At 37.8% G+C, this 15254-nt stretch overlaps 1 protein-coding gene across 1 annotated transcript in view; it reads right to left on the bottom strand.

The window, feature by feature from the left end:
* The window catches only part of CRYBG1 (crystallin beta-gamma domain containing 1), a 153005-nt gene that overhangs the window by 48144 nt on the left and 89607 nt on the right, over nucleotides 1-15254 (bottom strand). Inside the window, exons 3-7 of the mRNA XM_077812884.1 lie at nucleotides 12927-14443; nucleotides 4754-6134; nucleotides 4453-4626; nucleotides 1799-1846; nucleotides 1565-1683 (exon numbers count right to left, since the gene is read on the bottom strand). Coding sequence (XP_077669010.1) covers nucleotides 1565-1683; nucleotides 1799-1846; nucleotides 4453-4626; nucleotides 4754-6134; nucleotides 12927-14443 — 3239 coding nt within the window. The remainder of the gene's footprint in view (nucleotides 1-1564; nucleotides 1684-1798; nucleotides 1847-4452; nucleotides 4627-4753; nucleotides 6135-12926; nucleotides 14444-15254) is intronic.

Genomic DNA, 15254 nt, shown 5'->3' with positions numbered 1-15254 from the left:
ACTAAATACCAAGACACAACAGGTGTAATAGTTAAGAAAGGACAGAAGCATTAACTCTGAAATACTTTTCCAATACAACTGATCAACTGGAGACAATAACTACACCAAAAGTTGCTGACATGCAAGTTACTGTCCAGTGTTCATTTTTAATGTTCTTTTAAAAATACAAATACCTATTGATGGCATTGCAATTTCATTAGAAAGTGCTTGACACTTTTATATTGGTGCAATCTGGGATGGTAAGAATACTTGCTTTAAAACAACACTTTCTACGTTCACATCTAATGCCAGAATTTGTGTAAATCTCTAACTATATGAAAAGATGCATTTTATTGTCTAAACTCCTCACATCACCAATTTGGTAGTAAAATATAATGAAGCAACAGGATCTGATGGGATATGAAACCTCTGTCTAATAATGCCACACTTACCATAAGGTATGTTGTGAGGCATGAGGACAAAGGCTGAGTGTCTTCTGTCATCGTGTGTGGGGATATAGACAGAGTGATCATTTACTGAAGTTATTGCAAAAGGATTTGGTTGAGAGAAAATTATTTCGTAGAGGAAATTCAAAGTGCTTTCTGTTGGTTTCCAGGACTCCACATCATGGCCACATTATATCGCTGTGGTGTAGGGGTTTTTTGTGAAAAATGAGATAACTACTTTTGCATATGCTATGTAGAAAGGGATATTAAAATGAAAAAAGGAGGACTACATGAATTTTATGGCAGCGTTAAACTGCCCAAAGGCTTTTATATTTGGTAATTAGTCCAATATGTAAACTAAAGTATGCAAATTAGATTGCTTTTAAACACAGATTAGGGATGTAGAAGTTGGCAAAAAAATCTGTAACTTGTGAATTACACATATGTGACATCAAAAACAGCTAAATCTATTACAGAAAAATTTGTTAATGAAAAAATATTGCATCTTGGCTGTTAGTGTGCGAAGTCCAGTCTGGGAAACTTTAAATAGACTGAGTTTTAACCTCTCATCTACTGTATGCCCCTTCGAGGAAACAAAGATTTAAGAGAAATGCACACAGATTTCTAGCTGACATGATGTCACCATGATCATGCTTTACTATGCTAACACCCTCCCCGCAACTCTCAATAATGCAATTCACTCCAGCCAGGCAGATCCTTGCACCCTCCTGGAACCCCAGCTGCCTACAGTTAATTCCATGCTACATATCATTGGCCTCAACAGGGCTCTGGTGGGTGCAGAGGTTTGCCTTCAGGGACATGTAAAGATCCTGTCTACACTGGATCAGCAATCATGTTTGCTAAAACAGTTGTATATATGGTATAAAACCAGCTCAGGATATCCCAGCTGGCTGGACAATGGGCACAGTTTGGAAGCCATGTACTAGGTTAGGAAGGGTCTAATATTAGAACACTGTTTCTTGATTTGGTTTGGCCAAAATGTAACGGACAATCAAAATATGGTTAAATTGACTAAGCTGAAACAGTACTGCAGTGGAGTTACAAATTGGTTCTGTTCCCTTTGTTCCTAGCCTCATGGATATGGGGCAAAATCATGTGGAGAAAAATTCCCATCTTACCATCCTCGGATGACTTTAACTAAAATCACTGATGACAGCACCCAAGAGCTGCAATCCAAAACATCATTAAAAACTTCTATACCATTCTTGTGAGAGTTTGATTCACTATATATCACCATCTGTATCAAAAAACAAACAAACAAACAAAAAAAACACATGAGCATTATATATCACCATTTTTAATCTAACAGGGAACAGTAGTCTGTAACAAAAAATAGAAAATATAAACCTTACCTTGCCAGGTCTGGGATTGATTTTATTTTGGCTGTTTCCTGAAAATGCCTGATAGGGGAGAAAAAAACAGGAATAGATATTTAATAGAGAGTGTAATTTTTCCATTACAAAACAATAAAATAATTAAGTGTGTTCTCATTTGGTATTATATAAATTGATTTTAATTTTGTTTCCAATTTCTCCTACTGAAGACCACTTCGTCACACGTGCACAAATGTTATACTAGTCGAAGTGCTGCCTGTGGACCAGGTAGCCTTGAAAATCCTGCTGGCCAGCTTTCCAGATTTTCCAAAGGTGTTCCCACAGACCACTCAAATTGGGGTTGTGCTGGAATTACAGAAGCATATGCTCTACAATTAAAAAGTAAAATGTTTTTTGTATAGAGATACTATGGAAAAAATGCTACAAAAATTATTTTTTAAAAAGCATATACAAATATTGTAAAGATTAGATATGCTGGCATATAAAAATATACATTTAAAATAATCAGCACAATCATTTTCTTATGGACATCTTTTAATTATAAAATGTGGATTTATAAATTTAAAAGAATATGTGAGAACACCAGGAGACTAAACAAAAATATGCCAGACAAAACAGTCAAACTACACTTTGAGTCAGAAAACATACAATTTTAAAAGCCAACATTTTAAACCAATGTTGAACTAAGTGATAGAGAATATGTAATAAAGCTGTAATTATATATTGTGTTTCTAAAGAACGGAAGAAAATGTTAACATTTTAATATATTTATATTGCACTAATACCCATGGACCAAGACCCTATCATCTCCAGCAGTGGAAAAAGAACAAAAAGACATCCCCTGCCCCAAAGAGTTTACAATCTAAGTAAAAGACAACACACCACAGATGGATAGACAGACAGACTGCAAAGTGCAAGGAAACATTGAGACAATGCTGGTGAGCATGACAGGCATTGGTCTCAGAACACCAGCTGCCTAACGACTGCTCATTTTTTATAGGCATCATCATAATGAGTTGAGAATACTACTGCAGGACTGGTTTTCTAGCTTCTGATTAAATTCCAGTCAGTATTTGCCCAGTTTAAGGTTATTTTTTGTTGCTGTCCTTATATTCCTTTCCTTTACGCTGCTTATTAACTTTATTATCAAGCTTAATCAAGAGAACATGTACAATAGGTCCACTTCATACAAATAAAACAATTTTCTCTTCCTCTCCTAAGGAAGATAAAGTAAAAAAAGGCCCCAGTCCTACAAAGGGAGATGCATGGAGTCCTATGAAATCCATGGGAGTAAGTTTTATGTGCCTACATGGATCTTTTTGTGGGATCAGGACTGTATGCTTGTTAAAAACATTCCATTTAACCCACTGGCAGCAGAATAAACATGGATGGGTAAGTAACCACTGAAATATCTTTAATCATTGAGCTTCACAATCTATTTTAGAAATCATCACATTAGAAAAGATCAGAGCAAGAGCCCCTTCTCCTCGCAATGTAAATCGAAACTACTGCTATACTCAAACTAATCTGTAATCTTGAAACATTTGACAAAAGTCTCAACTCTGATGGAAAGAACACCCCACCTTAATAGTGCAGGACAGTGCTTTCTGCTTCCTTGGGGAGGTGGGGGGGGCAGGGTGGGGGAAGAGAAACAGCTAATGGAACAGCCTTCCAAGTGCCCCACACTACTATTTTTTTAAAAAAAGATTAAGCACTGTGGTGGATACATCAAAGAGAGCAGAAAAATTATTCAGTTTTGAGAAGTACTTCCTGGTTTTCTGTATTCTCCCTCAATTCTATACACCATTTTGAGGAGACTATTAAATTTCGGAGCTCACAGCTCCGCTACTCTCCTTCTTTCCCACCACCTACTGAATGTACTTTGCCTTTTTGGTATCGGTGGGAAATATTTTTGAATGTTAGAGGTCTGTAGCAGTAGAAACAGTTGTACAATTATTCATAGTTCAGACAGCAGTAATGTGAGTTGATCCTAACATGTAGTGCAACAGAATGTTACTAAGGGAACAAGCAGGTCTGCCCTTCCCTTAAATTAACTTTAAAAATCAAGTTAATATTCTGTGTGGATGCTTCCCATGAATACCCATTCTGTGAATAGATAAAAGGACTTCAATATCCAGGGCTATTAATCCAGCACCTTTCACCATCACTACCAGACCATTTTTAAAGTCTCCTTAAAAATTATGACTACTGCCCTAAATATGAGGAGTAAGGAAGCCTGACCCATTATCTCTGCAGCAGTGGAATGGCCCTGTGTCTTGTTGGGGAGGGAAGTAGTGAATATCAAAAAGGGAGTGGATGTCTTCAAAAGTCTACAGAATTGGGCAAGAAAACAGAAAGTATTCTACTGATTTACAGAAGTAAATCAGAACAAGCTTTATTTAAAAAAAGGGAAAGTGAGGATTCAGAACAGAACATCTAGTGTTTGATTATTATTTATTAAGATTCCTAGGATAAGGACACATTGTAGAATCATCAATAAGGGAGACACACACACACGCACGCTATCATTGCCACATTTAGCCACTCTTCTAAACTCACAATTTATGTTCTTCGCTACTTGGAAGGAAAAACAAGTCAAATTGTGTGTACTGAAGATAACATGAAAACTGAATAACTTTTCAAACCACTTAGAAGAATTGCAACATGCTCACCTCTCCGTCTAGAAAGCCAGAAGGGATATTTGGTTCACATGAGCTAGACTTTAACCAGCTTGAGAAATTTTTGCCAGTGCTTCCATAGTTTGGCATTTGTGAATTTAGTTCTTTTGCATCATCTGTTTGCAAATATTTTTCCATGTAATTTGGAACTTTTAAACCTGAAAGAGACTGAATTGCAAAATCAAAATTAAAGGGTTTTTTGTTGTTGGTTTTTTTGTTTGTTTTTTGTTTTGTTTTTTAACAGCCAGGCAGGGTTTCATAAGGTTTAATTTTCTGAATTATTTAGTTTTATTACCTCAGAGTTTTGAGGCATGTCAAATGGTCTGACTGCATCAAGTGGTAAAGCAGGCATCTCTGAGGAGTCAGTTGAGAAAGTTGTTGTAATAGTATTTACTGAGGTTACAGAGGGAGTAAACACCTTTCCTTTAGCTGTAGATGACAGCAAGCTTGAGAAGACAGCGCTTTTTTCCAGACGGGACCTCTTAATTTCACCATCTGTACTATCCCGGTTCTGCATTTTAAGTTGTAGGGCTGGTGCTAGATCTTGTGTTTTTCCTCTCTTTATTCCCAAACCCAATGTAAATACACTGGGATCAAATACTTTCTCTAAGTTGTCTTCATGAATTGGAGGCATTGCAAAATGGGGTGCAGGGAAATTTGGAAGCTTTGGCCTTTTCTTCTTCTGGGGTATGCAAACTGAGCTGTCTAGATTTTTGATAGTTTCTGTAAACTTTTTCATGTCAGAAGGGGAATCAGAAATACTCTCATCTTTACCAGGAGAAATATTACCAGTGTTACTTGGGCTTTGCTGTATATTGATAATATTTTGCTCTAATGTCTGTATGTTTTCTAAATTGCCTTTGTTACACTGCATGTTTGCAGAAATTGACTCTCCTGTTTCTGTCTTTTTGCCTTCATTTTGTATCTGAAAAAGCACATTCTCCTCTAATTCGGATTTTTTGGAAACTACATCAGATTTTAGGGGACATTTATCATCTTTACAAGGAGATGAGATCTCTCTGTTTGATAACAGTATTTTTTCTTCACTGTGGTGGAATTTTGAGCTTGCATTAATTGCTCTATTAGCATTTTCTTTTAAGGTTTCATTTTTGTTGGCATCTTGTAAAGATGTTATAGGTAACAAACTGTCTTTATTAATAGCGGTAGCTTCTACATCAGCTTGTCTTAAAGAGCAAGCATTAGCATCTGCTTTGCTTGTTTGGTTAAACAACGATCCTGCAACTTTTCCTTTCTTCAGTTCTGCTGCCTTTTCAACCTCCTCATTAACGGACATTCCTACTTGAGAGCCTTCTTCAGGTTTGGTCTTTATTTCTGCTGAGCCTTCTTTCACCCGTGGCACATTTTCAGGTAACTTCAGGTGATTGTTTTGCTTATTAATTATTTTATCAGTTTGTTCATATTCCTGGGGTTGTTTTCCAAATTTCAGCTTTGCTCTACCAACAAATGTATTTGATACAGTGTTATTTTTCAAAGCAGGGACATCAGAGGGTCGCTGGCGCTGATTAGCATGTTTATTTTCAAACAAGGAAATTTTGTTGGCAATGCTGCTGTTAATTTTATTAACTGGCTTTTCAAGAGAATCATGATCATTTTCTAGGTCTTCAAGACTTTTAGGAGCTTTAAAATTCAGTTCTACATTCTTGGGTTTGGCAGGACTGCAAGAAGCACAGTGAAAGTTATTTTGCAATGTATGCTTAAGTAGAATCATTGTATTAATTTAAAAATAAGAAATAAAACACAGTTTCATAACAATATATTTTTCCAGTATCAATATTCAGTTTAAGTTACAATATTCCAAAAGGATTTCATAAAAAGAAAGGAATAATAACTGTGCTACCAACAGTAACCCAAAGTCAGGAACAACGTACCGGTATTTCATAATGTCAAACAAAGGATTGCGCATCTGGCTGGTCGAAAAATATCTGACTAGTCAAAAATAGCTGACTAGTCAAATATTAGTCAAACATTGTCAATCATCATCAAATATGGTCAAATATTTTAAAGCACTGATTTATTAGAATACTAAGAAAAAAGAGCAAGACTTTATGATCTTTAATAGGCTTAGCCTTAGATAGGTACTTATGCCTAATTACAAAAAAACAAGTTATTTAACAGAGTTAATTTAATTCAGAAAAGTGAGAAACGCAATGAAATGAAGTTCTGAAAAAATGTAAGAATGGCACTATGATGCAATGAAAAAGGTAGGCCGACACCTACATCAGGGCATTCTTGCTGGAATATCTGACAATATTTTACCATGATCAAGTAATACAGTCAACTGACATTATTTGACTAGCTTACCAAACAAACACACACACACGCAAAGCTCCTAACAATATTTGGTAGATAAACACAACAGTGTATCAGACAGCCAAACACTCTGGAGAATTTCCACTATTTACATATCTCAAAAGTCAAAGTTTAACAGTGAAGACAATTAATTGAATTCTTTTTTATAAGCCAGATACGTTTTTAGTGTAAATCGAGGTGGGCTTTTGAAGAATTAATTTATTTCGTTATTTTCCTGTTTGAACTTGGAATACATTGAAAGAGTTTCATTTCACCCAACCTTTTTTAAAATTTGAAATCAACCAAAACTACTACTAGATACCCAACGTCACATTCTCTGATTTATTTCCCCCTGAAATATACCTGTTAAATTGGGTGGTAAAAACATTTTCTCCAATTATGAATTTTGTTTGGTAATTTACAGTGAAGTCTGAAAAGTTTTGTTAACTTCGGTTTCGAAACACAAGATGACAAATTTTCAAGGTCAGATTCTGAGCTGTGCTTCTTAGGAGGTTCAGCCTGGGCAGTCGGGAGCAATGGCTTTACATCACCTTTCTGGCTCCCAAAATCTTGGTTGATTATGTTGAACTTTCTCTGGGGCTAGTCTAACTCATCGAAGCTTCACTCAGCTGTCTATGGGCCATCCTGCAGCCAAGAACAGCCAGAGCAGAGTGCTCTGGTCACACTCCATCCAATGCACTCTACACAAGGGACTGCGAAGGAGATAGCGTAAGACTGTTATGCTGGCAAGGAACCTCTTTGCAAAACTGAGGAGGATGGGGAGAGAAGAAATTCCTGGCAGGACAGGGGGAAAGTCTGTTTTCAGGCCCTTTTTTGGTACAGGAGCAATGTAAAGAGGTCAGAACACAGTAAAGAATTAGGGCATAAATCTTCAAAACTTGTTAGAGTTGAAGTGTTAACTGACCCATTCTCCCCTCAGTGATCGGTTCCCTAAACATTACAGGGAGTTACACGCATGCAGTGATGAGAGCACACACACAGTGTGTGTAAATGCACTACATGAAGTCTGGCGATTGTGGGAGATCACTGATCAGCTCCCAGCAGGCTCTTAAGAAAAAAAAAGAGACAGGTGAGGTCTATACATGATCTTTTGGCATACACTCATGCTTATCTGTTCGGATAGAATACTATTCACTAAATAGAATAGGAATTGACAGAGGTGGTGAGTACAAATGAGTTTATGTGGATAGCCTATATAGCACAGCAAATGTCATCTGTTTTGTAAGAACTCCCTCTACCAACACAGACATACTGATAACAGAAACTTGTTCAGATATGATCACAAGTAGAAGGTACATAAGTTTCATCAGTGTAGACTCATAGACCTTCAGGCCAGAAGGGACCATCATGATCATCTAATCTGACCTCCTGCACATTGCAGGCCACAGAACCTAAGTCCTGTAATAGACCCCAACCTCTGGCTGAGTTACTGAGTCCTCAAATCATGATTTAAAGACTTACAGTTACAGATTTCAGAGTAGAAGCCATGTTAGTCTGTATCCACAAAAAGAAAAGGAGTACTTGTGGCACCTTAGAGACTAACAAATTTATTTGAGCATAAACTTTCCTGAGCTACAGCTCACTTCATTGGATGCATCAAAGCTTATCCTCAAATAAATTTGTTAGTCTCTAAGGTGCCACAAGTACTCCTTTTCTCTTTAAGGTTACAGAGAATCTGCCATTTACACTCGTCTTAAACCTGAAAGTCACCAATGCCCCATGCTGCAGAGGAAGGCAAAAATCCCTTAAGGTCCCTGCCAATCTGACCCAGGGGAAAATTCCCTCCTGACCTGAAATACGGCAAATCAGTTAGACCCTGCGCACGTGGGCAAGACCCACCAGCCAGACACCTGGGATAGAATTATCTGTTGTAACTCAGAGCCCTCCCCATCCAGTGCCCCATCACCGGCTGGTGGAGATATTTGCTACTAGCAGTTGAAGGCTGCCTACAAGCCATTGTAGGCAGACTCATCATACCATCCCCTCCATAAACTTATCAAGCTCAGTCTTGAAGCCAGTTAGGTGTTTTGCCCCCACTGCTCCCCTTGGGAGGCTGTTCCAGAACTTCACTCCTCTGATGGTTAGAAACCTTCATCTAATTTCAACCCTAACCTTGTTGATGGCCAGTTTATATCTATTTATTCTTGTGTCCACACTGGCACTTAACTTAAGTAACTTCTCTCCCTCGCTATTTATCCCTTTGATGTATTTATAGAGAGCAATCATCTCTCCCCTCAGTTTGGTTAGGCTAAACACGCCAAGCTCTTTGAGTCTCCTTTCATAAGATTTTCCATTTTTCATATCATCCTAGTAGCCCTAGTAGAACATTTGGCAAGCAGAGAAAAGAAACTGTTAAAACTTAGGGACAATTCTAACTGCCCCGTAGGCAGGCCGTATTTCAGCAAGAACAAACTGAAACCATGAAAACCACTTGGGGCTTGTCTTTGTTACAGCACTACAGTGGTGGCGCTGCTGTAGCGTTTAGTGAAGATGCTGACAGCAGAGCTTCTCCCGCCAGCGTAGGGAGTCCACCTCCGAGAGGTGATAGCTGTGTCAATGGGAGAAGCCCATAGTGCTGTCTACACTAGGGATTAGGTCAGTGTAATTATGTTGCTCAGGGGTGCGGACGTAGTTCTACCGACATAAGTTCCTAGTGTAGACCAAGCCTTGCAAAGCTAAAAAAAGGGAACAGAAAAGAACTCCCTGTATATTTCGAGGAAGGCAATGGAACCAGGTAGAAAACAGCTTCATAAGCAAGATTCTAAAGATACTTAGGGCTTGTCTACACTGCAATTAAAAACCTACGACTGGCTGGTGCCAGCTGGCTCAGTTTGTGGGGCTCTTTAATTGCGGTGTAAACTTCTGGGCTCAGGATGCAGCCCGAGCTCTAGGACCCTCCTATCTCGCTGGATCCTAGAGCCTGGGCTTGGACACTGCAATTAAAAAGCGCCCAAGTCAGCTGGCACGGGCCAGCCATGGGTGTCTCATTGCAATATAGACATACCGTTAGACACGGTTTTTTGCTTGCCGAAAGCTAGTGTTTCCTAAACTTTTGAAAGCTGAGTTCCCCTTCAGGAAAAGGGAAACCAATTGTGCCTTCTCCTGCAATTGTTGGAAGACTAATTTTAATGTATACATCTTCCATGTCCCCCTCCCCTGGCCAGTCCTTCACTCTCACCACCCCACATTTTGAGGACTTCTGGTTTCATAATATGATCCTTCCTTTCCTTTCTTACATTCTCTGATGAGCACTCAATTTTGACATTTACAGTATTATTGAGCACATCTGAGTTAGCACCCATTGAAAAAACAAGGCAGTTAATGTCTCACAGGTATAACTGCAGGCTCACGGCAATTCAGGAAAATACCTGTGCCACAGTTAACTTTCAAAATGCGAAGCATGTGTTTCTTCACAGCGACAGGTAGAAACCTCTCTTTCAAAAAATGAAAACAGACTCTGCCAAATAATTAAGAGGTCTGTCTGTGCACCCCACATCTGAACTTTTGAGAACCCATTCCCCCAAAGAGGAATGTTCTGCACTTTCGGAAATGCTGCCTTAAAGCATGAGGCACCAGGTAAGGTCTACTTTGTATTAAAATGGGATAAACAATGCCATACAAAGCAAAGGTAAAAAAAACCAAAACACTTGGCTCACTGTTGGTATGCTTGAAATATATCCTTATGCGGGGAAGAGTGGAAGATAGATTATCCACTATCATGTAAACCTGCCTCCTACACTCATTCAAGTCTGGCTAATTCATACAATTCACTAAGCAGTGCAACTCAGCCTCCAATTCACTAAACCTGAAACTGTCTGCTCACCAAGTGTGAGCAGGTATAAGGCCTGGTCTACACTAGGAAATTAAGTTGGTATAATTACTTTGCTCAAGCGTGTGAAAAATCCGCACTCCTGAGCGACGCAGTTAAACTGACCTAACCCCCAGTGTAGACAGCACTAGGGTGACGAGAGAATTCTCCTGTCAACCTAGCAACCGCCTCTTGGGAAAGTGGACTACCTGTACTGACAGGAGAAGCCCTCCCATCGGCATAGGCAGCGTCTTCTTTGAACTGCTACAGCAGCACCACTACTGAGTTTTAAGTGTAGACAAGCCCTAAGATAAATACTGGTGGATTCCCCTTTAAAGATGACATACTGTTTACAACATAGCAGTCAGCCTTAAGAAGAAAGCAGTTAGACTTCCCCCAGTTTAGCCATATAGGGAAGGTGACTCACACAGGCAATATACAGCAAAAATGACAAGCTTCACAAAATACACCAATGCCAGAACATCAATGGCTGACACAAGCAAAACAAAATTGTGTGATCACAGACCTGGCTAATTTAACAAATGGGCACAAATGCAGGCAGCTACAAAAACAAATGTTTGAACATTACCAATGAGAACTGAGGCCAAGATTTGCATTAAGAATACCAAAATAGTTGCAAGCCTCAGGTCTTATGCTCTGATTATGATGTACTATCATCTTAAATTTGGCTATAACCTCATTAAAGGTAGACTCAGGTCTCTTGGGCCTCAAATTTGTCCCTTTTAAAAGGTGTTATAACATAATAAGGAAAGTATCCTGGATTTTAAATACCCTTGTTTGCCAAAACAATTTAAAGGACAAAAAATACTATCACTACTTGTATGGAACTGTCAAATAAAAAAAAACCCCACAAATGTGTTTATCATCTGTAATGCTTCTATAGCAGCATTTAACTATTCCCAGATCTTTGCGGACTTTGAGCATAATGGTGTAAAAGCAAGCATGTTTCGGCATTATAAAATACAACGATATTGCTAAGGTTTAGTTTCATTCGATAGGCCAGGGGAATGTGTGAAAGTAACTGGAGTTAGTCAAATAGAAAACGATAAAAATAAACTTTTTTAGAAAAATGCTTCATGTCTTCTTAAACTTTTAAAACTAAAAACACGGCCCTCTGAGCTATGCAAGGTAAGTTTCTGCTTCTGCTTAATGAAGTGTGTGGTGGAAAAAAGTCTCTTTGTTATGAGATTGCCAATCTTTTTTTCCATTACACAGCAATTTGATACACGCCTAGTTTTACAATTCGCATGTTCTGATTGGAACATTTTCAAATTATGACCTGATGAATCTCATCTGGTATTTTAACTATCTCAGCTGAAGTCAGCTGCCTATATAAAGTGTGACATTCACTTGACTGATGCTGCTACAGAAACGTATGACTAACAGCAGGAGTCAACAATCTCACTATAAGGCCATGTCTATACTACCACTTATGTCGGCAAAACTTATGTCGCTCAGGGGTGTGAAAAAACACACCCTCCTGAGCGACATATGCCAGTGGTAGTGTACACAATCCTATGGCGGTAGGAGAGTTTCTCCTGCCAGCACAGTTACCATCGCTCGTTGGGGGTGATTTAATTATGTCGACAGGAGAGCTCTCTCCTGTCAGCATAGAGCAGCAACACGGACCTGAACATTCATCGATTAGAAAGAGCATTCATCCCCATCATCAAGTTTCAATCAACAATAACCAAGACAAGGTGTTTTGTTACCCTGCTTTTTAATGTCAGGGTCAAACTTTGACAGTAAGCATTGTAGGAGATATTTTACCTTTCAACACCTTGAATTCAAATTAAGCATCCATCTAACTGTGGATTTTGCTTTTCTATTGCTCTGATACAAGAGTGACTGTCACTTCATAATATAATATGGGACACTGTCAACTTGAATTTTTAGAAGTGTCAATATTAAAAGTAAAAGTCCACTTTTTGACCGTATAATTTTTAAACAGTATTGGTTTTTAACCTCTCCAGCTGATGTTTATAAGGGTCTTTCCCGCAAAGGAGAAACTAAATGACTATACAGTAGCACACAGTGAAATGGACTACACACAAAGTTGTCAAAAGCACAAAGAAAAACTGAAAAAATACCATTTTTAGTAATTTTTTTCAATTAAAGGAATCCTTAAGTGTTACTTATTCTGTGGTCCACACAAAATTTGACAGAAATGCATGATTTTCAAATTCTCAGTGTCATTTTTACTGAGAAAAATTTAGATAGATATTTAATAAGTGCTATATGAAAATGTATTGATTTTGTCAAGGTAAAAGCTACAATGAGCAGTCAAATTAAAGTATAAATTACTTACAGGCTAATTTTTGTTGTAACTGTAGATCTGGAAACATCCAAACATAAATTTCTCAGCTTTGTGCTGTTTAAATCGGAACTTGCTGGTTTTTCGGTGGATTTGCCTAGTTCTCCATTCTGAATCCCTTCAGTAAGCAAGACAGCTTTTCCATCAGAGCTATTTACACGTTTTGCCGTCTTGGATTCAGTTTTACTTTCAGAAAGTAAAGAAGTGGTGTTCTCTGTGTCATTGAGAGAGGAAACTTTGGAGGTCTCTGCTTTGCTTTCACTAGAAGGTGCAGATACTGCTCCCTTTTCCACTGAAGTACTTTTTGTTGTTGGGTTACCTTCTGTTGCTGCCATAGGCTGTATAAACTGCTTTTTTGGTAAAGAATCTTTTAGTGGACTCTTCAAACCGGTGGGAGAAACAGGGACTGCATCAGACGGATTCTTTTTAAATGATCTTCTCCTGAAAGGGGATGAAGTTGGGAGCTGCTGTTTGCTTTTCTCAGATTCAGTTTTAGGCAGCCCCTTGTGGTTAGATCCGACTTTTAAGTCCTGGTTACTCAAGGTAGAAGAGTTCCGTTCAGGAGTCTGTTGAGGAGATTTAATTTTTCTTTCTGAATTGGTTATCTTTTCTGAAACCACATCAGAAGGAACATCACCAAAAGCAGAATCTTCTTTTGCAGTATTCTCAGTCTGATTTCTCTCTCCATTTAGAGTCTCACTCGATGACTGAGATTTCCTCCTCTTTCCAGATCTCCTAGTAACAGATTTTTTATCCATTGTGTCTGTTTCACCCCAAACTTCTCCTGATAGAAAAGTCACAGATTCATTAAAAGGTGTTTCTTCTGTTTTACTAAGATAGATATCTAATGTTAGAACTCTAGCAGGATGTATGTGCTCAGCTGTTTTGGATTTCAAACTGTGTGGCAATTCCTTTGACGCTGCACACTCAGGTTGTGAAGACCTTTGCACATTCACTAGTTGTTTATTATTTAATATGTTATTTTCTAAGTCTTCACTAGATAAATTATTCAAACTTCTGATGAAATCCGGTGTTGTAGAATTAGTAATGTCTACAACAGGCTCTTCTTTTAGTTCCAATGTCTCCACTGTAAGGTCACTTTCAGAGAATGTGTTTTTTATTGTTCCAGTGCTACTGTTCCAATCAGGTGACCACTCGATATCAGAAAAGCCTTCCTTGCTGCTCCATGCTGTAATAATACTATGACTCAAAGGTGTTATTTTCTCACAATATTCTTGTGTCTCTGCAAGAGCATTCCATCTTCTTGCCTCCTGCACTTGGGGAATTGTACATTCTTCTTTCTTTAGGTCTTCACTATCTGTTGATTTGAGTGAAGCTGTATCCTTATAAGGTGAAACTGATTTCCCACTTTCAATATTTGGACTTTTAGAGGGTTCTAGTGAATTTTTGGCATATTTTCTCCTCCCTGTACTAAACAAATTTCCAAGCTTTCCCAAAACTGGTTTCTTTCTGTTCTCTTCTTTGGAAGATTCTGGAGACTGTGTTTTAGACTAAACAAAATTAGAAAAAAAAAGTTTGATAATGTGAAAGGTATTTCTTCAAGAAACATATTATTAATGAACATTTATATGTTCCAAGAGGTAGCCAAGGGGAACTAAACTGTTTATTAAACAGTAGGTCATCTTAGAAAACATATCCTTTACTTTTATTTTATATATTGTTATATAATGCTTTTCTAATTACACACATCTTGCTTTAATATTATTGATAATATAAGTCTCAAATCTTCAAACACTTGTGCACACACTTTTAGTTTGTTCATCAATATGAAGAGAGGTCCATAGATTTTTATGTCTGAAGTGATAAATTTCATAGCAAATTTGCAAAGGTAGGTTAAATTACTACACAGGAAAAATAATATGAGCAATGTTACACTGTGGACCAAAATTTGCCCTCTACTAAAATAGTGCCACACCACTGAGTTCGATGCATATTAGTATAAGTGACTAAGGGCAGAATTTAACCCTATGAGTGAAATTTTACCCTATAACTTCAAATAAACTTATTTCCTGTTTGACAGGTTATCTAGAGAATTTCAGTATATTTACAATATCTGTCAGTAAGTTACAAAGAATTTATAAACACTTTAAAAAGCAGGCATAATGCAATGGAAAATCTTCAGCAATCAAAATATAACAGAAACATTTTTAATAATACTTCCTGTCTAAAGGAATTAGTGCTATACAAATCAATTTTGTTTACTGAAAAATTAGAGCAAAATAAACAAAGACCCTTTCACAATATTAACATAGTCTAAGTCTTTTCATAATAAATTGAGTACAGTTTTATTTTTAAAAAGAC

The sequence above is a fragment of the Eretmochelys imbricata genome, chromosome 3 (genome assembly GCF_965152235.1).
Source record: "Eretmochelys imbricata isolate rEreImb1 chromosome 3, rEreImb1.hap1, whole genome shotgun sequence".
Taxonomy (NCBI): Eukaryota; Metazoa; Chordata; order Testudines; family Cheloniidae; genus Eretmochelys; species Eretmochelys imbricata.
This window is presented reverse-complemented; position numbering and strand designations above follow the sequence as displayed.